This window comes from Neophocaena asiaeorientalis, unplaced genomic scaffold (genome assembly GCF_003031525.2).
Source record: "Neophocaena asiaeorientalis asiaeorientalis breed wild unplaced genomic scaffold, Neophocaena_asiaeorientalis_V1.1 scaffold134, whole genome shotgun sequence".
In the NCBI taxonomy this organism is placed as follows: domain Eukaryota; kingdom Metazoa; phylum Chordata; class Mammalia; order Artiodactyla; family Phocoenidae; genus Neophocaena; species Neophocaena asiaeorientalis.
Genome location: NW_020185339.1, coordinates 8,570,744 through 8,597,230, shown reverse-complemented (window position 1 = coordinate 8,597,230; position 26,487 = coordinate 8,570,744). Strand labels below are relative to the sequence as shown.

At 43.0% G+C, this 26,487-nt stretch overlaps 1 protein-coding gene across 3 annotated transcripts in view; it reads left to right on the top strand.

The window, feature by feature from the left end:
• GLIPR1 (GLI pathogenesis related 1) overlaps positions 1 to 26,487 on the top strand; it is a 33,310-nt gene that overhangs the window by 1,573 nt on the left and 5,250 nt on the right. For 2 of the 3 annotated variants that reach the window (XM_024736504.1, XM_024736503.1), the window contains exons 2-4: positions 13,410 to 13,683; positions 14,484 to 14,729; positions 24,042 to 24,154. In XM_024736504.1, coding sequence (XP_024592272.1) covers positions 13,510 to 13,683; positions 14,484 to 14,729; positions 24,042 to 24,154 — 533 coding nt within the window. In that variant the 5' untranslated portion in view covers positions 13,410 to 13,509. Of the gene's footprint in view, positions 1 to 13,409; positions 13,684 to 14,483; positions 14,730 to 24,041; positions 24,155 to 26,487 lie in introns of those variants that run through there. The other variant, XM_024736505.1, reaches the window with a different exon arrangement.

The window sequence follows — 26,487 nt, the reverse complement described above, 5'->3', positions numbered from 1 at the left end:
CACAAATGAAGACCTGAGTTTTTGGAAAGGATTTATCAGGCCTACTGACATCATCTTAATGCAGATTGTGAGGCCCCTGAAAATAAAAGAATGGTAAACTTGCCCCTTTTGGGGGGGCGCGGGGAGGGCAAAGTGCTTCAGATACCAGGAGAAATTGCAAGAATTAGATGGTGCATTTGGAATAAATCCTTCTCAATTGGTGGATGTTGCTTTTAAAGTGTTCAGCAGGGTGAACAGAAGAAAGAAGATGCAAACAAAACGCCACTTTTTTGGCAGCAGTATTGGATTCCCAGAAGGCTAGTTTCTTGAAGAGAGGTAAGCCACTATTCCAGAAGAAACATGTGCTTCCTGTAAGCAGAAAGAACATTGGAAAACAGATTGCCCTAGGCCAAAACATAAGAAAAACAGTAAAAGACTTTCTCATAGTAGAAAGAGAGGAACATGATGAACAAAGAAGCCCAGGGGCTCCCTTGGACTTGAGGCGTCTAATTCCCCACAGGAGCCCCATTTAAAAATTGACAGTGGGGAATGAGCTGATTAACTTTCTGATGGACCTCACCCTGAAGCTTTCCACCAGAACAGCTTGACATCACAGTCTAAAAATAATAAAAAGACTGCCGTCAGACCTCCCTAGATGGGGACTCAAAACAGGAACCTGCCACACCGAGGACGGGAAAATAGACTTTACTCAAATACCCTGAACTGCAGGAAATTCCTGATAACCTGCTAGTGTTTATGGATACTTTTTCAGGATGGATGGAAGCATATCCCACCTGGACAGAAGTCTCTGAAGTGGTTAAAGCACTCCTAAGGGAAATTATCCCCGGATTTGGGTTGAGGCATTAAAATTACTTTCATCCTGCAGACCACAGTCAACAGGAAAAACCAAGAAAGTGAATCATACTTTTAAAAAGGAACATCTCTAAAATATGTCGAGACTAATTTAACTTGGGATAAGGCCTTGCCAGTCGCCCTGATACAGATCGGTGGCACCCAGAAGCAGGTTTAAATTAAGCCCCTTTGAAATATTGTATGGTAGGCCATTTCCAGGTGTCTGCCCAGGCGAGAGAATCTATAAATGCTTTAAGAGACCCAGCAGTTGCCAATTACATTAAAACTTTGGGTATACTAATCTCTTCGTGAGTTTGCCCCCAACAGGTCTGCCTATCCAGCTGAAGTAGATGGTAGTTTCATTGTAGCTGGAGAAGAGTCAACCTACCTATTTATGTCCAAATAAACAGCGCGGGAATTTATTATATGTATTGGGAACTGGAACAAAACCTCCAAGTTCAATTACAAATTAGACAACAAAGTGCTAAGGGGTTTCATCAGGTTCAAATAGTTGCAGATGCAAGAGGCCTGACTAGGGCTTCCCTGGTGGCGCAGAGGTTGAGAGTCCACCTGCCGATGCAGGGGACACGGGTTCGTGCCCCGGTCCGGGAGGATCCCACATGCGGTGAAGCGGCTGGGCCCGTGAGCCATGGCCTCTGGGCCTGCGTGTCCGGAGCCTGTGCTCCTCAATGGGAGAGGCCAGCGTATTGCAAAAAAAAAAAAAAGAGGCCTGACTAAAGATTCTAAGGAATATTCATCACCTCCATTCAGCAGAAAGCCAGGGAAGTCTTCATCCCTTTCCCCACAAGACTGTGGAAGGGATATTGACAGGGTACTGTAATAGGGAAGAACCTTTTGTATTTCAAGTTAATCGCTAAAGGGATGTTGCCCGTCAGCCTAAGTTATACATAAGGGTCCATCTCCCGGGGAACTCTGCCTCCCAGGTAATGAGCATTAAGCTAAAATACCTTTGTTTAGCTCACAGAAAACATCCTGACCAGGCCCACCTGTGAATGACAGCCAGAGGGAAGAAATTAACACAACCCCCCCAGAGGCTGATGGGAACCAGGAAATGCTGGTCTTCACTCCCTCCACTTTTAGTATAAAAGAAGCCTGAATTTTAACTCAGGCAAGATGGTTCTTTGGGACACGAGCCCAACATCTTGGTCTGGTGGTGCGCAGGCTCGGCCATGGCTCATGGGCCCAGCCGCTCCGCGGCATCTTCCCAGGCCGGGGCACGAACCCGTGTCCCTTGCATCAGCAGGTGAACTCTCAACCACTGCACCACCAGTGAAGCCCAACAACTCTGCTTCCCACTAGCTATCTGCCTTACGTTTGGTAGTGTATGTATGTCCATGCCTCTCTCTTTGCTTTGTCACAGCTCACCCTTCCCCCTCCCCATATCCTCAAGTCCGTTCTCTAGTAGGTCTGTGTCTTTATTCCTGTCTTACCCCTAGGTTCTTCATGACATTTTCTTAAATTCCATATATATGTGTTAGCATACGGAATTTGTCTTTCTCTTTCTGACTTACTTCACTGTATGACAGACTCTAAGTCTATCCACCTCATTACAAACAGCTCAATTTCGTTTCTTTTTATGGCTGAGTAATATTCCATTGTATATATGTGCCACATCTTCTTTATCCGTTCATCCGGTGATGGGCACTTAGACAACTTGTCTCTTGATTTATTAGCTGGCCAGAGGGTGAGCAGTACAAGCTTGGACTGGGTAACATCTCTGAGCTCTTTCTTTGATCTTGAGGCTGGGCAAGTACAGGACTTGCAGACCTGAGGGATGCAGCCCAATAGATGATAACTGGCATTAGGACTGATAATATTATATCAGGACATATCAGATTTTCAGGAATTTCACATAATTTCCAAAATACTTATATACCTATATAAACACAATGTAATCCTAGATCACGTTAGCTTAGTTTCTGTTAATTTATATAAGTGCTTTTTAAGCCAATTAGAGCTCTTCTATAAATTAATCTTAGCAATACCATCCAGTGTTAGATGTATATCTCACATCTATCTATATAAACACACATGAACATACAGACAGATGCAGAGACCTTATAGACTTGTTCTGAAATTTCAGCCATGAGATAGGTACAATCATGTAAAGCTCATTAGTTATAAAAGTTGAATCTAAGTTTTTCTGGTAGATGGAGTAAGTTAAGTTTACTTGGTTAAAGCCTTTCAATATATATCTGTGGAGAAGCAATTAAAAGATTTTTCTCTTTGCCCAAGTTTCAAATTACCTTTTCCCCTTTTGTTTTCCTTCTAACAAGAATTACTTCCTTTAAGTTTATAGAATATTTATATCTCAAAGCACAGGGAAGGAATGCAAGTTCCTCCAAGAAGGACTTTGGTTTCCCAAGGCTAATATTTACTTTGGGATTGGTAAAGGAATAAGTGAACTTTGAACTGTCTCCAAAACTGCATTTCTAGTTTTACAAGGAGTTTAGAGATAAGGAATTAAGAGCAACTGTCTTTAAGCAATTGGGTTGTAACTTAAATGACACCACAGGTTGATCCACCCAAAATCCTTTTATGAGGGTTTTAAATAGGTCTTCTTTCTCTCTGGGGACGTGGTTTCACTTTAGCTTACAGGAGGAGGCTTAAAAAAAAATCCCTTTAGGCTCTGAATATCAGTTTCCAATTTGGCCAAATTTCTGATCATAAAGTTATTAAATCCCTTCAGAGAAAAACAAATACCGTATGCTAACACATATATATGGAATCTAAAAAAAAAAAGGGTTCTGATGAACTTAGGGGCAGGAGAGGAATAAAGGCAGACTCCTAGAGAATGGACTTGAGGACACGGGGAGGGGGAAGGGTAAGCTGGGACGAAGTGAGAGTAACATTGACATATATACTCTATCAAATGTAAGATAGATAGCCAGTGGGAAGAAACTGCATAGCACAGGGAGATCAGCTCGGTGCTTTTCCACCACGGAGAGGAGTGGGATAAGGAGGGTGGGAGGGAGGCGCAAGAGGGAGGGGATATGGGGATATACATTTGCATACAGCTGATTCACTTTGTTATACAACAGAAACTAGCACAACATTGTAAAACAATTATACTCCAATGAAGATGTTAAATAAAAATAAAGTTATTAAATGTTTTCAAATATCTTGCCAGGTTTCAGCTGGAACAGACAATAAATATTTCTGGCAGGTATTAAATAACTCCACGGACCCAAAAGGCATCTTAGTGTGCAAGTTACCCCCTTCCCAAGATCTAGAGGCACTCCCATAGATAGCTAGAGAACCCATAGCCTGCTTGTCCCAGGCAGGCAGAACGCCAAGCCAGGCTCTTAGGACACAAAACTAGACAAGAAAGAATGCAACAGTTGTCCCTGGGAGAGGAAGCATCAATAACCAATAGGTCTGGATTTGGAAAGAAAGGGACAACGTGAAATTTTACTTTTCTCTCTCAGCTGAGCATGACAGAGATTCAGGAGATTGTGGTAAGAATTCTCACCCTTCAACTGGCTTCTGCCAATTTTTCCAGGAATCCCCTCTGCAGACTGGTTTCTTATTCATTTAAATTTTAACTTCCCTTGGCTATTGAAGAAAATAGCATAGCACTTTCCCAGGGAATCCTTTGGAGTCTTGGAGTCCCATCAGTTCTGGAAGGGGCCTATAAGGGGGCATACCTTTAGGGGTGGATTATGAAGGCATTTGAATTGATGTTGACAAATCATCATAGGCCCTTGAAGGGCAACCTCTTTTCTAGTGTCCCAGTTGATTACAACTAAAACAACAGTCCCTAGGCCAGTGTTTTAATGACAGGGCTCCTAGGAATGTGCCCTGTGGGGGGACCAGGTATTTTAGGTGCTTGGCCCTGAAGCTGTTGTACCTGTAAAGCTAATGGTTTGGTGAGCTTTTACTTATGATCTCCTGTCTTTAAATCTTCATTTGTCTTCTGCAACAATCTTTTTTTTTCCCCCTATGAAGCTATTTTGGAATTTTGAAGCCTTTTGGATTCCTCTGTGTACTAATTAAAATAGGTATCCCATTCTGCTTGCTTAATTTGGGAACCCTTACTTTTAAGTGCACTTTTTAAATGATCTTGTCTAATCTGAATGGTCTGTCGTGGCCGTTGTAACTCCCCAAGAGCTGGCAGCAATTTGGTAGGACCTGGGCTGAAAATGGAGATTAACCCACATCTCTGTCCAGCCGCCAAACTTTGACCCCCAACCTCATGGTTACCAAGCCAAATTCTTGGAGCTTCCACGACAAATAGTTCTTACCTATAAAATAGGTAGGTGTGCCGTAAGGTAGTGCACTTAACTCTTTGGATTTTAAGGAACCCATTTTTGATTTACTTAGTTAAACTTTTGGGTCTCTCAGCATCAAACTAACATCTAAAAAGTGTGCTGCTGAGTTGGAAATTGTGTGATGTTTCACAGTGTACCTTCTCTCACAGACATTTTTTAGAGGTTGGCGGGTGACCTAGTGTCAATCTAACCCATTCTGTGACCAACTTACCCTAACCACGGGAGTTTTCAGGTTAAGTGGTGAGTGCTGTAACAGTTCTTAAATACTCAATGCATGCCAAGCATTTTTGCAGCTTTTTGTGACTCTCAAGTTTCTCCCATTATCAACTAGACTTTGCTGGACTTAGTCCAGTTCAAGTGGGACCCAGTCCAACCTCAGACTCAGTTTGGTTTTTAAGTTGGACCCAGTCACCTCTGGCCAGTAACCACCATGGAATCTGGGGATTGGGAGACAAAACCAAGGTCAGAGTTTCCAACCAAATAGGGAATTGCAGAAAGCCAGTTAGATGGGGAGCTCCATACAAAAGAGAGTGGAGCTTAAAACCAAAAGGAACTTACCAGTGGCCCTCGAAAATAACAGGAAAGACAGTGAACTCAAAGGTTGTATGGGGTACCACACCTGTGTTTCTCTTTGTCCCTAAATGCCATCAGAAGATAACTTTGGATCCCACTGTCACTGCCACCAAATCTGTTAAGTAACAAAAATTCAACTGAGTAAATGTGAAGGTCTAACTGGCTTAATCCGAGAATTCATGAATTGGGCAGCAACCCATCTAACAGAAGCTCAGAGGAGCTGTACAAAATGGAAAGCTCATCTTCTTTTGGCTGATGGAAAAGGGGCTATGTGGCAGATGACCTCATTGGCACTGACTAGAAAATTCCAGACTGAGCAATTAAGAGTACATTTCTGGGGGAGGTTCTAACTGCAGTTAGGTTAGGTATTAAGTCTTCGTGAGCTCAACATAAGTGACTCCATTTTGGGCCTGTGGTTTCTTTTTTTAACAATTACACAGATCCCATGGTTCTCTGAAATAAAAATTTCAGCTTATTTTCTAATTATAAAAGATAGTATATGCTTATTGTTAAAAAACAAAAAATGTAAACAACACAGAAAGGAATAAAAAAGTGCCACTATTCAGAGAGAAACCCTGAAAACATATCTTTCTTAACACACGCATACTTTTCAAGGAGATCATGGTGAAGACCCAAGATAAGAAAAGGAAAGACTTGGCAAAGTTGTGAGCCTGTTGAAACAGCAAAAGTTCCTGTTCTGAGCAAATGACTTCTTTGGGCTTTTGTTGTGGGAATGTAGTATGAATTAAGAAGTTTGAGGGTTGTACCTTTGAGGAGCTAAATGCTCTGCATTATCATGTAAAAAATGGTCTCAGTAATAGCAGGCTCCATTTTGCTTATTTTTGGAAATTAGAGAAAAGTAATTAGTTTATTTCATCACCAAGATAATATTGCTCATTCTTGGGAGTTGTACATGTACAATGTGGTTTGCTCAAGCAACCACAAAACATCACTGAATTTCCTTGCTTGCAAGTTCTCACCTCTCTTGTTCTTGTGTTCAAAACCCAGGCAATCTAGTTCAGAGACCCAGAACAAGATGGAAAGCAGGCTTCAGACCTGGTTACCAACTCAAGCTGGAGGAAGGTCTGACTGTTGATTGTCACTCCCTTGATCAAAAGGTTGCCTCTGAACCCCACACAAGGAGATGCTTACCCTAGGTCAATATAATGGAAAGGAATGCTGGTATAAATTAGGCAGCCTGGACATATTGAAATTATAATATATGAGTACCTTGTGAGGTGATTTTTTGTGCATGTGTGTGGCAACAATAATTCCACCTTAGGTTTCTGTAATGTTTCTTTATTTTTTAAGAGTTGCCATTAGATATTAATACCTCCCCTACCCCATTCCATTCTCCGTATCTCTTGATTTTCTAAAACACTGATGTTTTCTAAAACCAGATTACACCCCACCAATAGCCCTATAGCTAAAAATCTCTCCTGTAACTTCCCAGCAGCTTTGTGATAAAATCCAAATCACTGGCAGAATCCAGAAGTCCTCCTTAATCTGAGTCTTACTGCTCTTCCTGATGGGCATAAAAGCACCATTTGGATTCTAGATTCCATGAGGCCAGGTACCATGTTTCCTACCAGACATAAGCAATACTTGAAGTCATCTTCATAGAGTGTGAACTGGCTCTTCTCTATTCTTGCCATGACATCATGTCTCCATGAGGCCAGGTACCATGTTTCCTACCAGACATAAGCAATACTTGAAGTCATCTTCATAGAGAGAGTGTGAACTGGCTCTTCTCTATTCTTGCCGTGACATCATGTTTCCAACTTCACAACTAGAAATCCAGTTCCTATCCCCCCAATTTCCTTCATCTCTCCGTCCCTTTTTCATTTGATCAACACCAACCCAGCTCAGTGAAGACCTCACTGCTATATGTAGGAAGCCATCTCTACTTTTCCCAGAATGGGTTAAGCATCCTCACCTGTGAGTTCTTAGCCCTTGTTCTCCTCTGCCCTGGTCTTCAGCTCTCCCCGTCTTTGTCACCACCAGCTCACAGCTCTTACCACTGTGGGCTTGTTGAAGGCAGTGACTATGTTTTCATCTTGTATTACTAACTTGAATACACAGAGCAGGAATTTAGTTGTGTTGAATTAATATGTTAGCTAGTTCATTTGATCCTCCCAAACCCTCTCTGATTAAGAAGGTATAACAGAAAAGGTCCTCTTAGTCTCATTCAGTGAACAGGCTGCTGAGGGTTAGAGAGTTGGATAATTCATCCGAGGTTTTACAGCTAGTTAGCAACAGAGCTTAAACTGAAATCTGAAATTGAGACCAGTATTCTTTGTACTCTTCTCTCTCTGCCCCCCTCTTTCTCATGGGCACACTCTGTCACCCCCTTCCACACACATATATTACACACATGCATCTGTGGGGAGGGGAAAGTTACCCCCTTCCCCTCTTGATTCTTTTTGGCTGGTCATATAACTAAAATGGCAAAAAGCAGATTAAGAGGAGAAAATCAAGTTTAACATGTACATATGGGGAATTCACATAAGCATGAGAAATTACAAAGGTAGTAAGGCAAGATGAGGTATATATGTCCTTCTGGACCAAGGAGAAAGGAGGTGGAGGTTTGGGACTTCTAGCGGAAGTAAGATAATCCACAAGAAGATGAAAAGAGTTAATGCTTGGTAGACAAGTGTTTGCTGGGACATCTAGAGATAGTGGGACTCAAAGAAGACTTTGACCCACCAGGCCTTGCCGGGTTCTTTCCTGTCTACCACACATAGTTTATATTATACTACAGTTATCTATGGTGATAGCCCCTTCTTGGAGTGGGCCTTCTATCTTACCTTAGTGGCAACAATAATTCCACCTTAGGTTTCTGTAATGTTTCTTTACTTTTTTTTTTCATCTTTATTGGAGTATAATTGCTTTACAGTGGTGTGTTAGTTTCTGCTTTATAACAAAGTGAATCAGTTATACATATACATATGTCTGCAGGCGGACTCTCAACCACTGTGCCACCAGGGAAGCCCTAAGCTATTAACTTCTGATTGGAGTATTTTCAGGGTTTGCATAGCAATATTGAACTCTTCTTCCATTACTACAGAGAGATTCCTTTTTCCAATTCATAATCTTTAAAGCTTGGCAGGCGGACTCTCAACCACTGCGCCACCAGGGAAGCCCTAAGCTATTAACTTATGATTGGAGTATTTTCAGGATTGCATAGCAATATTGAACTCTTCTTCCATTACTGCAGAGAGATTCCTTTTTCCAATTCATAATCTTTAAAGCTTGGCAATAAGACCCTCAGTGCTGAAAAGACATTGGGACTGGGATACGCAGCAGATTGCCTGTGATTTCTCGGCAAGCATGTTTATGTGGCACAACTTTATGAACAAAGGAACTCATGTTTGTAATTTGGCTGGCATTTAGGGTGGAGTATTTGGTGACAGAAGGAGATTGGTATCCAAATCCACACGGTCCTGACCATTTAGTCAGTGAACCCTTTATACATTTGGTTGTCACATAAAATAAAAAGACTAGAGTGGTTTACAGACAAGGTTAGAATGGAAGCTGTAATTCCCAGGGGTATTCCATGACTTTTGCCAGTGGTGCTGTAGTGTCCAAACGCCTCCATTCTCCATGCGCTCCTGTCGACATGTGAGAGTGAAACAGATTGCAAAATAGCTGATATAGGAGGTCTGTTGTCTGGTTTTGGCAGCTGTAAAGCTTATTTCTGTCACCTAACCAAAGTAAGTCCAGATTTTTGATCCACCCATGTATAGTTTGTGGTTTGGGGCAGCTTGATCATGGGGGCAGCTGCAATATCCTGAATTGTACAAGGGCGACTTCTGAGACATCCGGGACACGTGGTGATTTGGCAGACATTTGTTCCCAAGATGGTGGTGCTAGAGTCATTTGCAATTTCCTTGAGAGGTTTAAAGATGTCACCTATGGAATCAAACCACAGAATTTGATTTGCAATATTGTCCTGGTATGTCACCCAAGAAAGGTCCAGTGTCATGTTTGCTTTTAATGCAAAGGGAAAATTTTTCACCTATTTATCTGGGTAAGGGACAGTCTGTGGGCTTCTACAGATTTTTTTCTGGGGCCCAAATGACTCACTAAAAGAAGATGCAGAGGGCTTCCCTGGTGGCGCAGTGGTTGAGAGTCTGCCTGCCAATGCAGGGGACACGGGTTCGTGCCCCAGTCCGGGAAGATCCCTCATGCCGCGGAGCGGCTGGGCCCGTGAGCTATGGCCGCTGAGCCTGTGCATCCGGAGCCTATGCTCCACAACGGGAGAGGCCACAACAGTGAGAGTCCCGCGTATCACAAAAAAAAGATGCAGAGTGATGATGGGGACACGGGTTCGTGCCCCAGTCCGGGAAGATCCCTCATGCCGCGGAGCGGCTGGGCCCGTGAGCTATGGCCGCTGAGCCTGTGCATCCGGAGCCTATGCTCCACAACGGGAGAGGCCACAACAGTGAGAGCCCCGCGTATCACAAAAAAAAGATGCAGAGTGATGCTTTTCTTGTCATGGATATCATACCCTGCCGCTCATCCATCTTATGTACTTAGCCCACCACGTCCACATCAGCAGGAACCCAGACTCGTTCAGGCTCTTTTGCACTATCCAGATGTTGACATAATCAACACTCAGGCTGAGTTAGGTGGCCAGGGTTTGGTAAATTAGCATAAGGGGGTAAGGGAGGGTTAGTAAGAACAAAACACAGGTTGAAAACGAGCCCAGAGTGGAGACTTAGAGGAGAAATAAGATAGAGACAAGTGCTCTCCAGCTAGCCTTCTAATAAATGATTAATAAATGCAGAGAAAGGATTTGTTAATAAGAAAAAGTGTTTTGTTTTGGTTTTTAATGTGTGTGTATAGGGAGTCTTAAAAGTGGGGAAAGGGAGATAGGTGAAAGTGAGGCTTCTTGATCTGTGATCTTGGGAAAAGCTGTCTACTTCATGATGCTGGCTGCTTCTGGGGCCTGGGAATTGGCCCTGGAAATCTTTAAAAGTCACCTGGGGGATCTGTCTCCCACTTGTCTTGAGAGGGATGTTCTGGGCCTATGTTGGCATGGCTTGCATGGATCCAGGAGGATTTTCCTTTTGACGACAGTGTAGGTGGTTGGCAGTACCTCATTAGGCCCTTCCCAGGGAGGTGACAGCACATGTTTTCTTCTAAAGACCTTGATGTACACTTGGTCTCCTGGTCGAAAGGATGGCGAGGCTTATCAGTTGATGGAAGCCAAGCCCCTTTTACCTTCTTCATGTACATTTGTTGTTGTATCTAGCTAGTCATATCATCAGGTTGTTCACCTAAATTCCCATAATCTTCACTTAACCCAGGAATGGAAGGTTTAGAAATACCAATGGACATTGGGTATCCAAAGACCATTTTGAAAGGGGTCAGTCCGTGTCTCCTATTTGGAGTATTCTGGATCTTTATAAGGGCCAAGGGCAAAGCTTCTGGCCATTTAAGTCCGGTTTCTTGACAGATCTTTCCTAAAGTTTTTTTATGTCTAGATTTTTTACGTTCCACTTTCCCTGAGGGTTAAGGATGATACGGGGTCTGAAATTGTAATGAGTACCCCGGAATTTTTGCAAGCAAGTGCTTTATGTTGTAAAATGAGTTCCTTGATCTGATTCAATCCATAAAGGAATGCCAAAGTGAGGAATAACCTCAGTTATTAATGTCTTTACCACTGTTGTGGTTGAGGCATGTGTAGTCCAATAGGATTCAGTCCATCCACGAAACATGTAGACAACAGCCAAACAGTGAGAATAGCCTAAAGCGGGAGGAAATCTATAAAATTCATTTGGAGTGCCACAAAGGGGAATGTGGGCCTTGGAGGATTTCTTGGGGTATCCCAGGTATTTCCCAGAAATTTGGGGAGATTTACAAGTAGTACACAGGGAAATACTTTGGTCAGAAATTCTATGGATGCCAGGGCAAAACCAATTGTCTTGTATTTCCTTAATTCTCCCCCATCTGCACATATATCCCACTTGATGGGATATAAGCGAAGAGGTTAAAGGAAAGGGTGCTATAGGAAGTTCATTTGGCCTGATGTATCCATCTGGTAATTGTTTAGCACCCTTTTGCACCCATTTGCCTCTTTCAGACTGCGGGGCATTTGCTTAACAGTTGATAAAATCAGTCAAGAATAAAAGTAAGTTTAAAAATTCGGTAGAGAAGGAAGAAGGGTGTCCATTTTGAGCTGGATTTTAGCAACTCTTGTCAGCCTGATCATTTCCTAAAGATACAGCATTTCCTTGGTATGCGCTGAACATGAACAACAGCAGTTTTGGAAGGGAGGTGACTATCTTGTAATAAGGCAGCTGCTGTATGGTCATTAGCAATAAGATTACCTGCAGAAGTTAAGAGGCCACGGGATCTGCAAATTGTGCCAACAGCAAGGCAGACTCCAACAGCACATCTGGAATCTGTGTAAATAGCGGCAGTTTTCCCTTCTGCTAAGGTGCAAGCTCTAGTAAGAGCTATGAGCTCAGCAGCCAGGGCTGATTTTCCTGTGGCATCAGAATGAGCAGCAGGCGTCCCACGAGGGGAAACTGCAGCGTAAGCAGTTATGTTTCCCAAGAAACTTCATTGACGGGAGCCATCACAAAATAGAAGTCAGGCTGGGTTACCTAAAGGGGTGTCTGAGAGAACCTCTCGTGCCTTTGAGACCATTTCTACGGCTGCAAGGCAATCATGTGTGATACAGCGGGGCTCTCCGTCAGGGAGGGGTAGTAAAGTGGCTGGATTCAAACGGTTACAACGATGTAAGATGATGAGAAAGTCAGCTCATAAGTGGCCTGTCACCGTGTAGAGAGTTGCTGTATCCTTTGAACTTGTAGAATAGCTGACACCGCCTGGGGAACATAGAGATGAATAGGGGAGCCTAACATGCACACTGGCTTTGTCAATCAAGGCGGCAGCTGCAGCCACTGCACAGAAGCATGGGGCACACCTAATGCCGCAGGAGCTAACTGGCATGAGAAACACGCTACAGGGATGTATCTTGAGAAGCAGAAGATTGTCCTAGAGTGCCTGCCGCAGTCCCGTTATTTTCATGGCAGTACAGATGAACAGGTCTGTCAAAATTAGGTAAGCCAAGAATTTGGAATGTGGACAAAGCTAATATTAAAGCTTCAAAGGAGATTGATTAATGCCTCTGAAGGGCCAGGAAATAGGCTCTGTGTTGTGATCTAGGAGAAGAGCAGACAGAGGTTTAGCAAAGGCTGCAAAATTAGGAATCCATTGGCAGCAGTAGCCAGCTGCCTCCAAAAGTCCACGTAACTGTTTTTTTCATTTGGGGGAGGGGAATGGACAAAATCGACGTAACCCCATCCCATTCACCATTGTGAATGAATTCTAGGTCGAGCGATGATGTTAACCAGATATTCTAACCACGGTGTGCTGATGTGACTCCAAAAAAAATGTTTTTAAAAAGTATTTGGCAAGACCTTTATTGAAATAAGATGTTTTTGTTTAACCGCCAGAACCTCAGTAAAAATTGGGACTATTATTTCTGGAGATTCCAGAACTTCCTTTGGAAACATCCCCCAACTCAAAAGAAAGTCTGATGTAGCCTCGTAAAAATCCATGTTGCAATAGGTGCTGTGTCACTGAGAACCACCGAAAAGACAGGGTTAAGGGCACAAAACGAGCTGCAAACCATATATGGAGAAACCCTTTTCTTCACACTTGTGATGAACTCATGTTCTGCTTTCTGTTTTCTCAAAGCTGAAGTCGACTGTGCTTTGTAAAACCGGCTCACCGACCCTCGGGACCTGCAGTGCCTCTGGATTCCAGCCTCCGGGTCTCCACGCCAGACAGTCTGAGCATGCGAGTCACACTTGCTGTGACAGCCTGGATGCTCTCTGTGGTCTCCAGTTCTTCCTCTCCAGCAAATACTTTGCCAGATATCGAAAATGAAGATTTCATCAAAGACTGTGTTCGAATGCACAACAAGTTCCGATCAGAAGTGACTCCAAAAGCCAGTGATATGCTATACATGGTAAGAAAAACATGAGTGCTTGTGGCAGAAGTCAGTCAAAAACAACTAATGTGGATTGATTTTGGTGGTGAATCCTTAGTAATCCTGACCAGGGCTCTCGCGGTGATGAAGGTGTGCTTTAAATTCACCACCTGCGATCAAAACGAACCCAGTTTCTCTCTGCCTACTCAATTCTTGTTATAAAGCAAGTATGTTTTACTTCTCTTTTTGGACATGTCCTTTGCACACGTCCTCAGGTGCAATTTATGTCTCTTTTTTGCCTGTTAATTTTTGTGAGGTTTTTTTGGTTTCGTTTTTTGTCTCTAAGTTGACTTTTTGTTGTTGCCGGCAGAGTGCTGACTGTCTCAGGGAGGCCGCAGGGCGTCTGGGGGAAAGGCTAGGATTTTGATTCAGTCAGGCTTGGGTTTGAATCCTAGGTCTGTGGCTTTGGCCTGGTTTTTAACCTTTCTGAGCTTCTTACGATAGGGGCTATTGTAGGTATGAAATTACAGAAAATATGTGAAACCAGCATGTTATTTTGCAACATAATAGACCTTCAGCGAAATGTTGTTCTGTGTCACTCACTTTGATTCTAAATTCCTCGAAACTAGATTATCATGTCTCCCACTAACGCTAGTCAAAACTTGAAGACCACAATATGGTCTTCCACGTATGGAGGACCTACATGTTTGTGGTCCTTCTCCATCCTGGACATCGTGCTTCACCTCCCATGCAAATTCCCACTTTGCTCACTGCGGTTACAGCGTTGGGTAACAGGCTCCATTCTTGACCCTCCTAGTGTTTCATATTTATTTCTGCAGACTTGGGACCCAGTACTAGCCCAAATTGCAAAAGCATGGGCAAGGAACTGTCAGTTTGCACACAACATACAGCTGAAGCTACCCCACAAGCTGCACCCAAATTTCACTTCACTGGGAGAAAACCTCTGGACTGGGTCTCTGTACCTCTTTTCTGTGTCTTCAGCCGTCACAGACTGGTACAACGAAATTCAATACTATGACTTCAAGACTCAGAAATGTGACAAGGTCTGTGGCCATTATACTCAGGTAAGTATCTGCCTTATATTCTCTGGAAGCTGTCATTTCAAGGGTGAGGAGAAAGCTGGAATCTGGTGTTAAGAAAAATATAGAGTAATATAGTGTCCCTGTAAATATGAGAGAGTAGGGGTTACAGGCTTACTTTAAAAATAAATAAATGGAGGGCTTCCCTGGTGGCGCAGTGGTTGCGAGTCCGCCTGCCGATGCAGGGGACACGGGTTCGTGCCCCAGTCCGGGAAGATTCCACGTGCCGCGGAGCGGCTGGGCCCGTGAACCATGGCCGCTGAGCCTGCGCGTCCGGAGCCTGTGCTCCGCAACGGGAGAGGCCACAGCAGTGAGAGGCCCGCGTACCGCAAAAAAAAAATAAATAAAAATAATAATAAATAAATGGAACAGACTCCAATACCAGAGGAGATAGTGCTTGAAGAGTGTAGTTACATGGACATAGGTAAAATGTGAGGCCCACCAATCTGCACAGCCTTTGAATAATTTTGATCACACCTGTCTTCCCGTGGTATTTTGTGCCATTTGTGAGCAATCAAAGGACCTTATGAGTAAATGGATTTATTCCAGGTACGAATTCTCTAGGAAATTTGAGTCAATTGTTCTGGGACTATAAAACTGGGAGAAATAAGCCTCTCAGACAGAAGCATCAATAAGAATTGAAGGGGACTTCCCTCCCCTGAAGGGAGGTATGGAGACACAGGACTTGTTCATACAGCAAGAGACATGTAAGTTGGTTCTTAAACTGAGTGAGAGTTTGTCAAATGAAAAGGAATGTGAAAAGAACTCCAGGCAAAATTAACAAGGTGTAGAAGATGTACAATGTGTACCTGGTGGTCCCGTAGTAAAGACTGTGCTTCCGCTGCAGGGGGGCGTGGGTTCGATCCCTGGTCGGGGAAGATCTGCATGCTGCGCGGTGTGGCCCAAAGAAAAAACAATTGTGGTAATAATAGTTGATGCTTCCATATCCTCTTAGTCTTTCAAACATGGACTAAGAATCTATGATGTGCCACATGAAGAGGAAAAAAAAGTCCCAGACCCGGTAGAGAGGCCAACATATAAATTTGTACAAATAATCCTGTAGCTCCCTTGTACCCACATCTACAGTATTAGTGTCAGTAGCCACATTCAGAGCTTCTCGATGAGATTTTTTTCTTTTTCTTTTTTTTTTTAATTCAAGCTGTTTTTGGCTTCCTAACTCTAACTCACATTTGCAACATGGTGGAAACAAATCTCTAGGAAAAGTCTTCTATGATCTTCTTAATATACTGCCTCCCTATACTGGCCACATTTTATTTATTTTATTTCCTGGTGGTCCTTGTCAAACCAATAACTAAAGGTAGTGAACCTATGTTTGACTGGTTTTAATGTGGAAAAAAATTGTTGAAATGACATCTGAGGGCAAAAGCATTTCTAACAAGCCAGTTAACTTGGAATATTAGGTGTTTTTAAAGAGCAAAATGTTGGTAGAAAAACTCAATATAGTTCAGCTTTATAAAGATACTGACCTCACTGGTGGTGTTATAGATGAAACACGTTTGGCACAGTTATAGGAAATTGTTATAATGAGAGGGAAAGGGTTGATTTCAGTGAAATTTTCATCTTAAGGTTATTGTAATCAAGGAGGAGCTATGAAATCATCAGTAGCCTTGGTCCCTTTCTTGGAAATATAAGGTCTCCCCTAGACTTGCCCAATAAGCCATCAATTTTGGTGTATATTAACAAACCAGAAAGTAAATTTCATTGGATTCCCACAAATCCTAAAGGGCAAGGAAGCTAAATCCAGAGTGCCTACAAGTGGTATCTGGTACCATTATGCACTATGGTATTAATCTCCAGAAGTAATTGTCAGTCTGAAGGTGCTGACTCTCAGTGTTTAAGCTTCTCCCCTATTCTAGGCACTTGGTAAGGTACAGGTCATGTGTTTTAGTCCAGACTCCTGAAAAAACAGAGCCTGAGATAATAGCTTACGTGCTAAGATTTTACTTGGGAGTACGATCGCAGAGAAGTGAGAGGGAGGAGAAATGGCTTGTGGGGCAGGGAATGAGGGACACAGCTGGGAATGGCCCCTGACCCTTAGGAGGTGACTTTTATTTGGAAGAGACGTGTGTAAGTGGGTGTATTATAGCATATAGCTATGCAGCTCGGAGAAACTGACAAGGTGCCATGGGAGCAATGGGGACAGAGCAACTGACCTGGCCAAAGGGAGGTATGGAGACACAGGACTTGTTCATACAGCAAGAGACATGTAAGTTGGTTCTTAAACTGAGTGAGAGTTTGTCAAATGAAAAGGAATGTAAAAACTCCAGGCAAAATTAACAAGGTGTAGAAGATGTACAATGTGTACAAATGAACTTGGCATTTCAGAAGAATGGCAAGCAGCTTAACCCACCAAATACACAGTGACCCAAAGACTGTTAAATTGACAACAGTCTCCTAAACGCTGCAAGTTAAAAGACACTTCATGTCCATCATTCCAGGAAGTCAAAACAAGAGGAGGAAACTTTATTATATGTCATAGAGGCCTGAGATCTCAGAGATGGCCCTCCCCAAATTAACAGAGCTTACTTGTAAATCTTCCTCTTGCATCTAGGGGGGAAAAAAGAGGGCTAATATTTGGGACATAAGAAAACATTTCCTAAAATCCAGTTCCTTTCAGACAGGTAGCAGAGCCAAAGTGAGTGATCCTAACCTGTTCTCTTTAAGAGACCACTACAGTCTACCCCCCAACTCAAATGAGGGAGAGGATGTCCAGGGACCTCTGGGTCTGGGAAGAGACAGCACCAGCAACTACTTTTTAAGTGAATGTGGTATTTCGTTCTCTACATTTAAGATCTCATTCAGCTCTCACCACACACCTCTAAGAGATGCTATTATCCATAGATGAATAAACAGGCCCAGAGGGGTCAAGAAGTTGTTATCCCAGTGTCATTTCGCTAGTAAGAGGAAGAGTTGGGATTCAGATATAAGATATGTTGCTTATCTAGTAAAGTTAGTAGTACTTAGTAGTCATTGAACAAAGTTTAGATTTCTTCCATGAGCTGTTTTTCCATCAATTGGAAGAAGGCTCTGACAGCTTGAAGACTTCTTGTTTTTATCCTTGCAAGAAATCTTGCTAGGAGGTCCAGGCTTACTCAGTTGCCATTTTAAATTCATGCTGGAAATTACCTCAAGTGGGTATTTATAACTTCCCACTTACCCTCATCTTAATTGTTAATAAGAAGCAAGCTATTTTCAGATTTTGGCCAATGAGCAGTGGTTTTACAGAGTCAAGACAGTAGATTCAGATGCATTATTTTCTTTTTGGCTGCATTGGGTCTTCGTTTCTGTGCGTGGGCTTTCTTTAGTTGCGGCGAGCTGGGGCTACTCTTCACTGTGGTGCACAGGCTTCTCATTTCAGTGGCTTCTCTTGTTGCAGAGCACGGCCTCCAGGTGTGTGAGCTTCAGTAGTTGCAGCACCTGGGCTCTGTAGTTGCGGCACGCGGGCCCTAGAGCGCACGGGCTTCAGTAGTAGGGGTGCGTGGGCTCAGTAGTTGGGGCGCACAGGCTTCAATAGTTGTGGCGTGCAGGCTCTAGCTGTGGTGCGCAGGCTACAGCTGTGGCGCACGGGCTGAGTTGCTCCGCGGCATGTGGGATCTTCCCAGGCCAGAAATCGAACCCATGTCCCCTGCATTGGCAGATGTATTCTTAACCACTGCACCACCAGGGAAGCCCCCAGATGCATTATTACTTCATTAAAGTGTGATATTTCCTGACATGTTAACTCAACGCTTTAGTTCTGTCTTCACTAGAGATCTAAATTGTGGAAGAATTCTGGTGTATTAATATGGAAGATTATTTAGCTTAGATATTTTGTTGCCGATAGTTCATCTTCGTAAAGTTTGGGAATAGTTTGACTTAAAAAGCTGGGCGGTGGACTCCTCTGGTGGTCCAGTGGCTAAGACTCCACGCTCCCAATGCAGGGGACCATTTTAAATTCATGCTGGAAATTAGCCTGCTCAGGGAACTAGATCCCACGTGCCGTGACTAAAAGATCCCGCATGCCACAACTAAGACCCAGTGCAGCCAAATAACTAAATAAATATTTTTAAAAAATAGCTGGGTGGGCAGCAGCTCAGGTTTGATAGTGCTAAGAATGCCCACTAGATGGCACTATTGATCTCATTTCTTTTTATCCCCATCCGTTGTAATTTTTATTTTTACATCCTCCCAGAATGAACGGAAGTGTGCGATGTTTCAGTTTGTCTAGCTGATTTTGTACATGTTGCATATTACTGATAATGAGTCAGATGGACTCATACTGAGAATTGAAAGGGGAAGATGGTGTATAGGGGTTGTTAGCTAGAAGGAAGAGACATGCCTGCCCCCACTGGGTTGGGTTCCCCAGATGCAATGTTTTTGTTAGGTATAGTTTCCTGATTCTGCTAAAAAGGAGAGCACTCTGGAAGCATCTTGCTTAGGGCATGGACTGTCCTCACAGCACTTTGTGGTCAAGTTAGCATTAAGTTCCACCCCTCATCTAGGAAAAATTGGGGCAGTATGTATTTATTGATTTGTTATGAGGTTAAACATACTGCATGTAACATGCTGAACATACCGGGCCACTAGGAAAATTCTCAGTGAGTAGCTCTTAATTTTTTAAAATTATTTTTGTTTACCATATGAAAAAATGAAAACATGCAACAGGAATCTGCCTGATTAAAAAAAAAGTTTCAAAATTTTTAAAGCAGAAGAAAATTAAGTCATAAGAGAATAAAACATGAACATCTGCTGAGAGCTTGCTATGTTCCATAAGCTGTTCGAATCACTTTCTTATTAGCCCATTTAGAATGTCAAAATAAGCCTGTGGAGTAGGTGGTGTTACCCTCATTTAATAGACGAGGAAGCTGAGGCCAAGGTCACACAGTGGGTGGCTGAGCTGAAATATAAACTTGGTCTTTGTAACCCCAGAGCCCACAGAGTTGAACCCAGAACCTGAATGCCCATGAAGCTATTAAAAAGAGGCCAACTTGAATGGATAAACTGATACATCCATGCAATAAATATTACTCGGCAATGAAAAGGAGAGTGACTAGTAATGAATTCAACAACAGGAGTGAATCTCAAATGCTTATGCTTAGTGAAAGAAGCCAGGTTGAAAAAGCTACATTTAAACGGATTCCATTTATATAACATTCTGGAAAAGGCGAAACCACAAGGACAGAAAATAGATTTAGTGATTGCCAGGGGCTGGGGGTGGGAGCTGACCACAAAGGGGCACAAGGGAGCTTTTGGGGAAATGTTCTAGATATGGAATATGGTGGCGGCTGCGCAACTACATGCTTTTGCCAAAATTCATAACCTGAAATGGACGTGGCCTCTATGTTAATTACAACCTGATTTAAAGGGATGTGGCCTCTATGTTAATTACAACCTGATTTAAAGAGAGCCCAAGTAAAACACAAGATGAATGGTAGCTAAGGTTTGCACTGTCTTGGAAAAAAAGAGATCAGAAATGTAAAAGAAAGTAGAATAAAAGAAATAGCATAAAGCATTAAGTGTGTGTGGGAGGAACCCAAAGATTAAGAGTACTTGAGACTTGAGATACAACACTGGAGGAAAGTGCTCAAAGACCGACCAGAGGATCGTAATAGAAAATGATTGACTCAGGTGATTGTACTCCCAACGTGGCCTGTTAGCATGCATGAGAATCACCTGAGGAACTTGTTAAACTAGAGAAACTTTCGCTGAATAATGTTCCAATGTGTGTGTGTGTGCCTGTGTGTATGTGTGTGTATATAAATATACTACATTTTCCTTAAGGAAACCCTGTCATTAGCGTGGATAGATCTACAGGTATTATGTTAAGTGAAGTTAAGTCAGACACAGAGAGAGAAATACCGTACAATCTCGTGTATGTGTGGAATCTTAAAAAAATAAAACGAACTCTTAGAAAACAGATTGGTGGTTGCCAGAGGTGGGGGATGAGTGCAATGGGTGAACGTGGTCAAAAGGTACAAACTTCCAGTTATAAGATAAATAAGTCCTGGGGATGTAATGTACAGCATGGTGACTAGAGTTAACAATACTGTATTATGTATTTGAAAATTGCTAAGAGTATATCTTAAAGTTCTCATCACAAGAAAAAACTTGTAACCATGTGTAGTGATAGGTGTTAACTAGCTATTGTGGTGGCCATTTTGCAATATATACAAATACTGAATCACTGATTCAGTATTGTACATACACCTGCAACTAATGTAATTTTGTATGTCACTTATCTCAATTTTTAAAAAATACAGATTTCAAGGACAATTCCAGTGACTCTCATGCAGTAGGACTGAGATGGGCCCAGAAATCTGCATTTTAAACAAAGCACCCCAGAGGAAGTCACTTTGAGATGCAGTGAATAGAAATGAAGAAATTTTAAAATAAATACAAAAATGATTGGGAAATTAAAGTACAAGCATCAAACCTGAGAATGAATGGCCATAAAACTAGGTGCTCTCGGGGAGATAGAGGCCTGATTTACTTGGTTACCTGGAGTTCCCTGCAGGGGATTCCAGGGTGTGAGATGGGAAGGGAGACACCCCCACCTCAACCAGGGAGGGCCGTCTTTCACCAAAGGAGAGCACTGATCCTCTGTGGGAGACCGGTACCTGCCTCCCCAGCTCCTCCCCTGTTGTCACACAAGGAGGAGGACAGAATGCAAAGTGTCCCAGCACCCCCCACCCCGACACTGCCCAGCCCTCCCTAGCTCCTCCCCCACCTCCTACTCCATCCACGAGCCTTGGAGGAGCTGCCTCCATCCTAACCCTCTTCCCCTACTCTACACTCTCTCCCCAGAGAGCTGTTCTTAATTGATTTTTTTTTTTTTTTGAGTAAATTTAACCTTTTTCAGCAGACACACCGGCCTTGTCTCAGTCCTGTGAGTCTTTTCCCACCTCGGGGTTGGTTCACACAGGTGTGCCCTCTGCTGGGAATCTTCTCTGGCCTCCCAGACGAGCTCACTTTCAGCTTCGGCCTCACTAACTCAGAGCAGGATCCCTGCTGTAAACTCCCTGAGCTCCCTCTGCTTCCCCTTCACAGAGCTCAAAACCGTAGCCTAATGGTTTCTTGACTGCTTTTCTCTACATTTTGTGAAGGCACCCACTGGCTCCAGCTCATTCATCTCCCTGTATTTCGTACAACTAGTCACAAAGTTGCTAAATATATATATGTAAAAATAATTTAAAATTCTATTTCGTATCACTGTAAAAAGCAGTGCATTTAATTGCTGGCTTAAATCCACACTAGTTTTTTTTTGTTTTTTTGTTTTTTTTGCGGTACACAGGACTCTCACTGTTGTGGCCTCTCCCGTTGCGGAGCACAGGCTCCGGACACACAGGCTCAGCGGCCATGGCTCATGGGCCCAGCCGCTCCGTGGCATGTGGGATCCTCCCGGACTGGGGCACGAACCTGTGTCCCCTGCATCGGCGGGCGGACTCCCAACAACTGCAGTGAGAGGCCCATGTGGAAGCCCCCACATACTAGATTTTTAAAATACTTTAAATACTTTTTTCTTCAGCCTTCTATTACAGCAAACAGTTTCAGTTAGAATGAGCTGTGTAATTTGTGTGGTCTAATGCAGAATGAAAACGTGGATCCCATTGTTCAAAAATCATGGGAAAAGTGCCACTGAAAGTGCTAAAATGCGTGACAGCACTGAATTAAACCAGGTATGGGGCCCTTCTGATCACGGGGTCCAGTGGGACAGCACATCCCTCTCCTGGAAGCTGGCCCTGTTCTTGCTTTCCCTCCTATGCCACTAGCCACTCCCTTTCAATGTTTTGCTGGCTGTTTTTCTTTTTTTCTTTATCCCATGCTCTCATTTAGGTGTTTATTATCTTTGCTTACAAGATCTAATCCATTCCCACGTCTTCCAGGTTTGTGTCTTGAGCCATGCTCTGCCCTCTGACCGGCAGATGGTCGTCTGACGGGCATCTCAAGAGTACCAGGAACTGAACAGAACCCCTTGTCTGTGTTCCCACCCACTTCCTCCTTCCCTCATTTTCCCCGTCTCAGCAAATGTTGTTCAGACCCAAACATTAACTTGATTTTTCTCTCTCCCTCTTACCCCACCCTTAAACCAAAAGCAAATTCTTTCACCTTTACCCCTAAGCTGAACCATGAACCTGGTCAATTCTAGGGAACCCCACTACCATCACCGAAGTGAGAGTCACCATCTGCTCTTTCCAGTACCAGTGAAGCAGTCTCCCGAATTCCCTCGCTCTTTTCACCCTTGTTCTTCTCAGTCCATCTAGTTTAACAGCCAAAGTGACCTTCCTAAGACCTGAAAAAGGGACTCTCCTTCCCTCCACTACAAGATTCCCCATGAGCTGCTCCTCTATCTCTGACCTCATTGCCTGTGATTCTCTCCCACTCCTGGATCCCAGCTCCGCTTGTCTTTATTTATTTAGTTTTGGCTGTGTTGGGTCTTCGTTGCTGCACGCGGGCTTTCTCTAGTGGCGAGCAGGGGCTACTCTTCGTTGGGGTGCGTGGGCTTCTCCTTGCGGTGGCTTCTCTTGTTGCGGAGCACGGGCTCTAGGCGCGCGGGCTTCAGTAGTTGTGGCTCACAGGCTCTGGGCATGCGGGCTTCAGTAGTTGTGGCACGTGGGTTCAGTATTTGTGGCTCACAGGCTCTAGGTGCACGGGCTTCAGTAGTTGTGGCACAGGGGCTCCGTAGTTGTGGCTCGCGGGCTCTAGCGTGCAGGCTCAGTAGTTGTGGTGCACCGGCTTAGTTGCTCCACGGCATGTGGGATCTTCCCGGACCAGGGCTCGAACCCGGGTCCTCTACATTGGCAGGCGGATCCTTAACCACCAGGGAAGGCCCTCTGCTTGCCTTCTTTCTGCCACTCTTGCACGCAAGCAGACTCCACGCCAGGGCCTTTGCCCCAAGGGCTCCCTCTGCACGGATGCTCTTCCTCCATCAGTTGGTCTCCTGCACATTTTGACCGCTGCCTCTTCATCATTCAGGCCTCACCTCAAATGCCGCCTCCACACTCGAGACGCCTTCCCTGCACACCCAAGTGAAAGCAGCCCTCTTTCTCCCCAGCAGTCACTCTCTATCCTGTTAGCCTGTTTTATTTCTTCATTGCACTAGCTGTCAAAATTAGCTTAGTTATTATTTACGTTTATTATACACATACAATTTCCAACCAAATTCTGACTACCTAAAACTTCCCTGGTGGTAACTGCTTTACCTAAGTAGAGTTAATATGCCTGTGTTTACGAAGGCCTAATCATACTCGTGTTCATTTTAGTATCTCTCTCTTCTTAACAATCCGTATTTTCTTTCAGATTGTTTGGGCAGATAGTTACAAAGTTGGCTGTGCAGTACAGTTCTGTTCTCGAGTTGCTGGCTTTGAAAGTCTTCGCAATGGAGCACATTTTATATGCAACTATGGACCAGGGTAAGTGCCCAAATTAACCTCTTTCTGGGAAAAGGAAAAAAAAACTATTTTAAAAGTATTTATCTTCATTATAGAAAATAAATCTGGGTAATAAAAAAAAAGTGTAAAAGAGAAAATTAACGTTACCCTTAATTCCTCTGCCCAGAGATTTACTCCATTTACACTGATACCTTTTTCTTTGTACGTGCGTTTGTGTTTGTGTGTGTCTGTGTGTACACCTTTATAAACACTATATAAACACACACACACGAACACATTTTTAAGAGTAGGAAAACTAAAATGTTTTCAGGGACATAGATTAATTGGATATTGTAATAACACCACAAGATGGGAAGATTAATATTCCATTTAATATTTATTAACTTATTAAAAACTTTTCAAAGCAGAAAAAGCCACTCTGAATTGAATTTCTCAATTTATATAACTTATTTCATTTACTTTTGACAGTTTTGTTTTTGAAACAGACATCATTTTTCTCCCTTTGGAAAATGGGAAGACACATGACATTCTCCTCCAACTTCCTCTAAACTTATATATGTGTGCTTATGCATCGTACACATACTTAGAAAACTGAGATGATGGAAATACACGTTTTCTTTTTTTTTTTCGGTACATGGGCCTCTCACTGTTGTGGCCTCTCCCATTGCGGAGCACAGGCTCCGGACACGCAGGCTCAGCGGCCATGGCTCACGGGTCCAGCTGCTCCGCGGCATGTGGGATCTTCCTGGACTGGGGCACGAACCCGTGTCCCCTCATCGGCAGGCAGACTCTCAACCACTGCGCCACCAGGGAAGCCCCACGTTTTCTATTTTTTACTTAAAATTACATATGAGCATTTTCCATGGCACTGAAGTTTTAAACAGATTACAATAATTAAAAACAATGCCATAACGTTTGTATAAAGCTTACTATGTACTAAGCACAGTTCTAAGTGCTTCGCATATATTAAACTTATTTAATCTTCATAAAAAGTCTAAGTTCTACTATTACCCCTGTTTTGCAGATAAGACAACTGAGGCCCTGACAGGCAACCAAGGAAACTAAAACTTCCTACTTCTTTATTGGGCAGAATACTTTAGGTCCCTTTGTCTTTCTGTGTTTTTATTTTATTGAAGTATAGTTGATTTACAGTGTTGTATTAGTTTCTGGTGTACAGCAAAGTGATTCAGCTATACACGTATGTAATAGTTTGCATCTGCTAATCCCAAACTCCCACTCCATCCCTCCCTGACATCCCCACCGGCTCTTGGCAACCACAAGTCTGTTCTCTTTGAGTCTGTTTCTGTTTTGTAGGTTAAGTTTGTGTCATATTTTAGATTCCAAATACAAGTGATAGTATATGGTATTTGTCTTTCTCTTTCTGACTTACTTGACTTACTTTGATAATCTCTAGGTCCCTCCATGTTGCTGCAAATGGCATTATTTCATTCTTCTTTTATGGCTGAGAAGTATTCCAAATATATACATACACACCACATCTTCCATCTTCTTTATCCATTTATCATAGATGGACATTTAGGTTGTTTCCATGTCCTGGCTATTGTATATAGTGCTGCAGTGAACATTGGGGTGCATGTATCTTTTCGAATTATAGTTCTGTCCAGATATATGCCCAGAAGTGGGATTGCTGGATAATATAGCAACTCTATTTTTAGTTTTTTGAGTACCCTCCATACTGTTTTCCATAGTGGCTGCACCAATTTACATTCCCAGTGAGGGAATGTAAACCCTCACTGTTGGAGGGTTCCCCTTCCTCCACACCCTGTCCAGCATTTATTACTTGTAGACTTTTTAATGATGGCCATTCTGACTGGTGTGAGGTGGTACCTTATTGCAGTTCTGGTTTGCATTTCTCTAATCATTAGTGATCTTGAGCATCTTTTCATGTGCCTATTGGCCATCTCCATGTGTTCTTTGGAGAAATGTCAATTTAGATCTTCTGCCCATTTTGGGGGGTTTTTTTGTTGTTGCTGTTATTGAGTTGTATGAACTTCCCTTCGTCGGTTGCATCATTTGCAAATATTTTCTCCCAGTCCATAGTTTGTTTTTTCGTTTGTCTATGATCTCCTTTGCTGCGCAAAAGCTTGTAAGTTTGATTAGGTCTCATTTATTTTTGCTTTATTTCTATTACCTTGGGAGACTGTAGATATCTTTGTCCTAATCATTCCCATCTAGACAAGTCAGGCCTTTCCAGTAGCATGTTTCTCCCAAGATGAATTCTATTTCCCTAGAAGTCACAACTGCCTTGTTTTTAGCTTGTTTTTAGCTTGTTTTTAAAGTAGCAATTTTCCCCTCTTCTTTAAAGTATGGAATGCACAATTAAAGTATGAAGC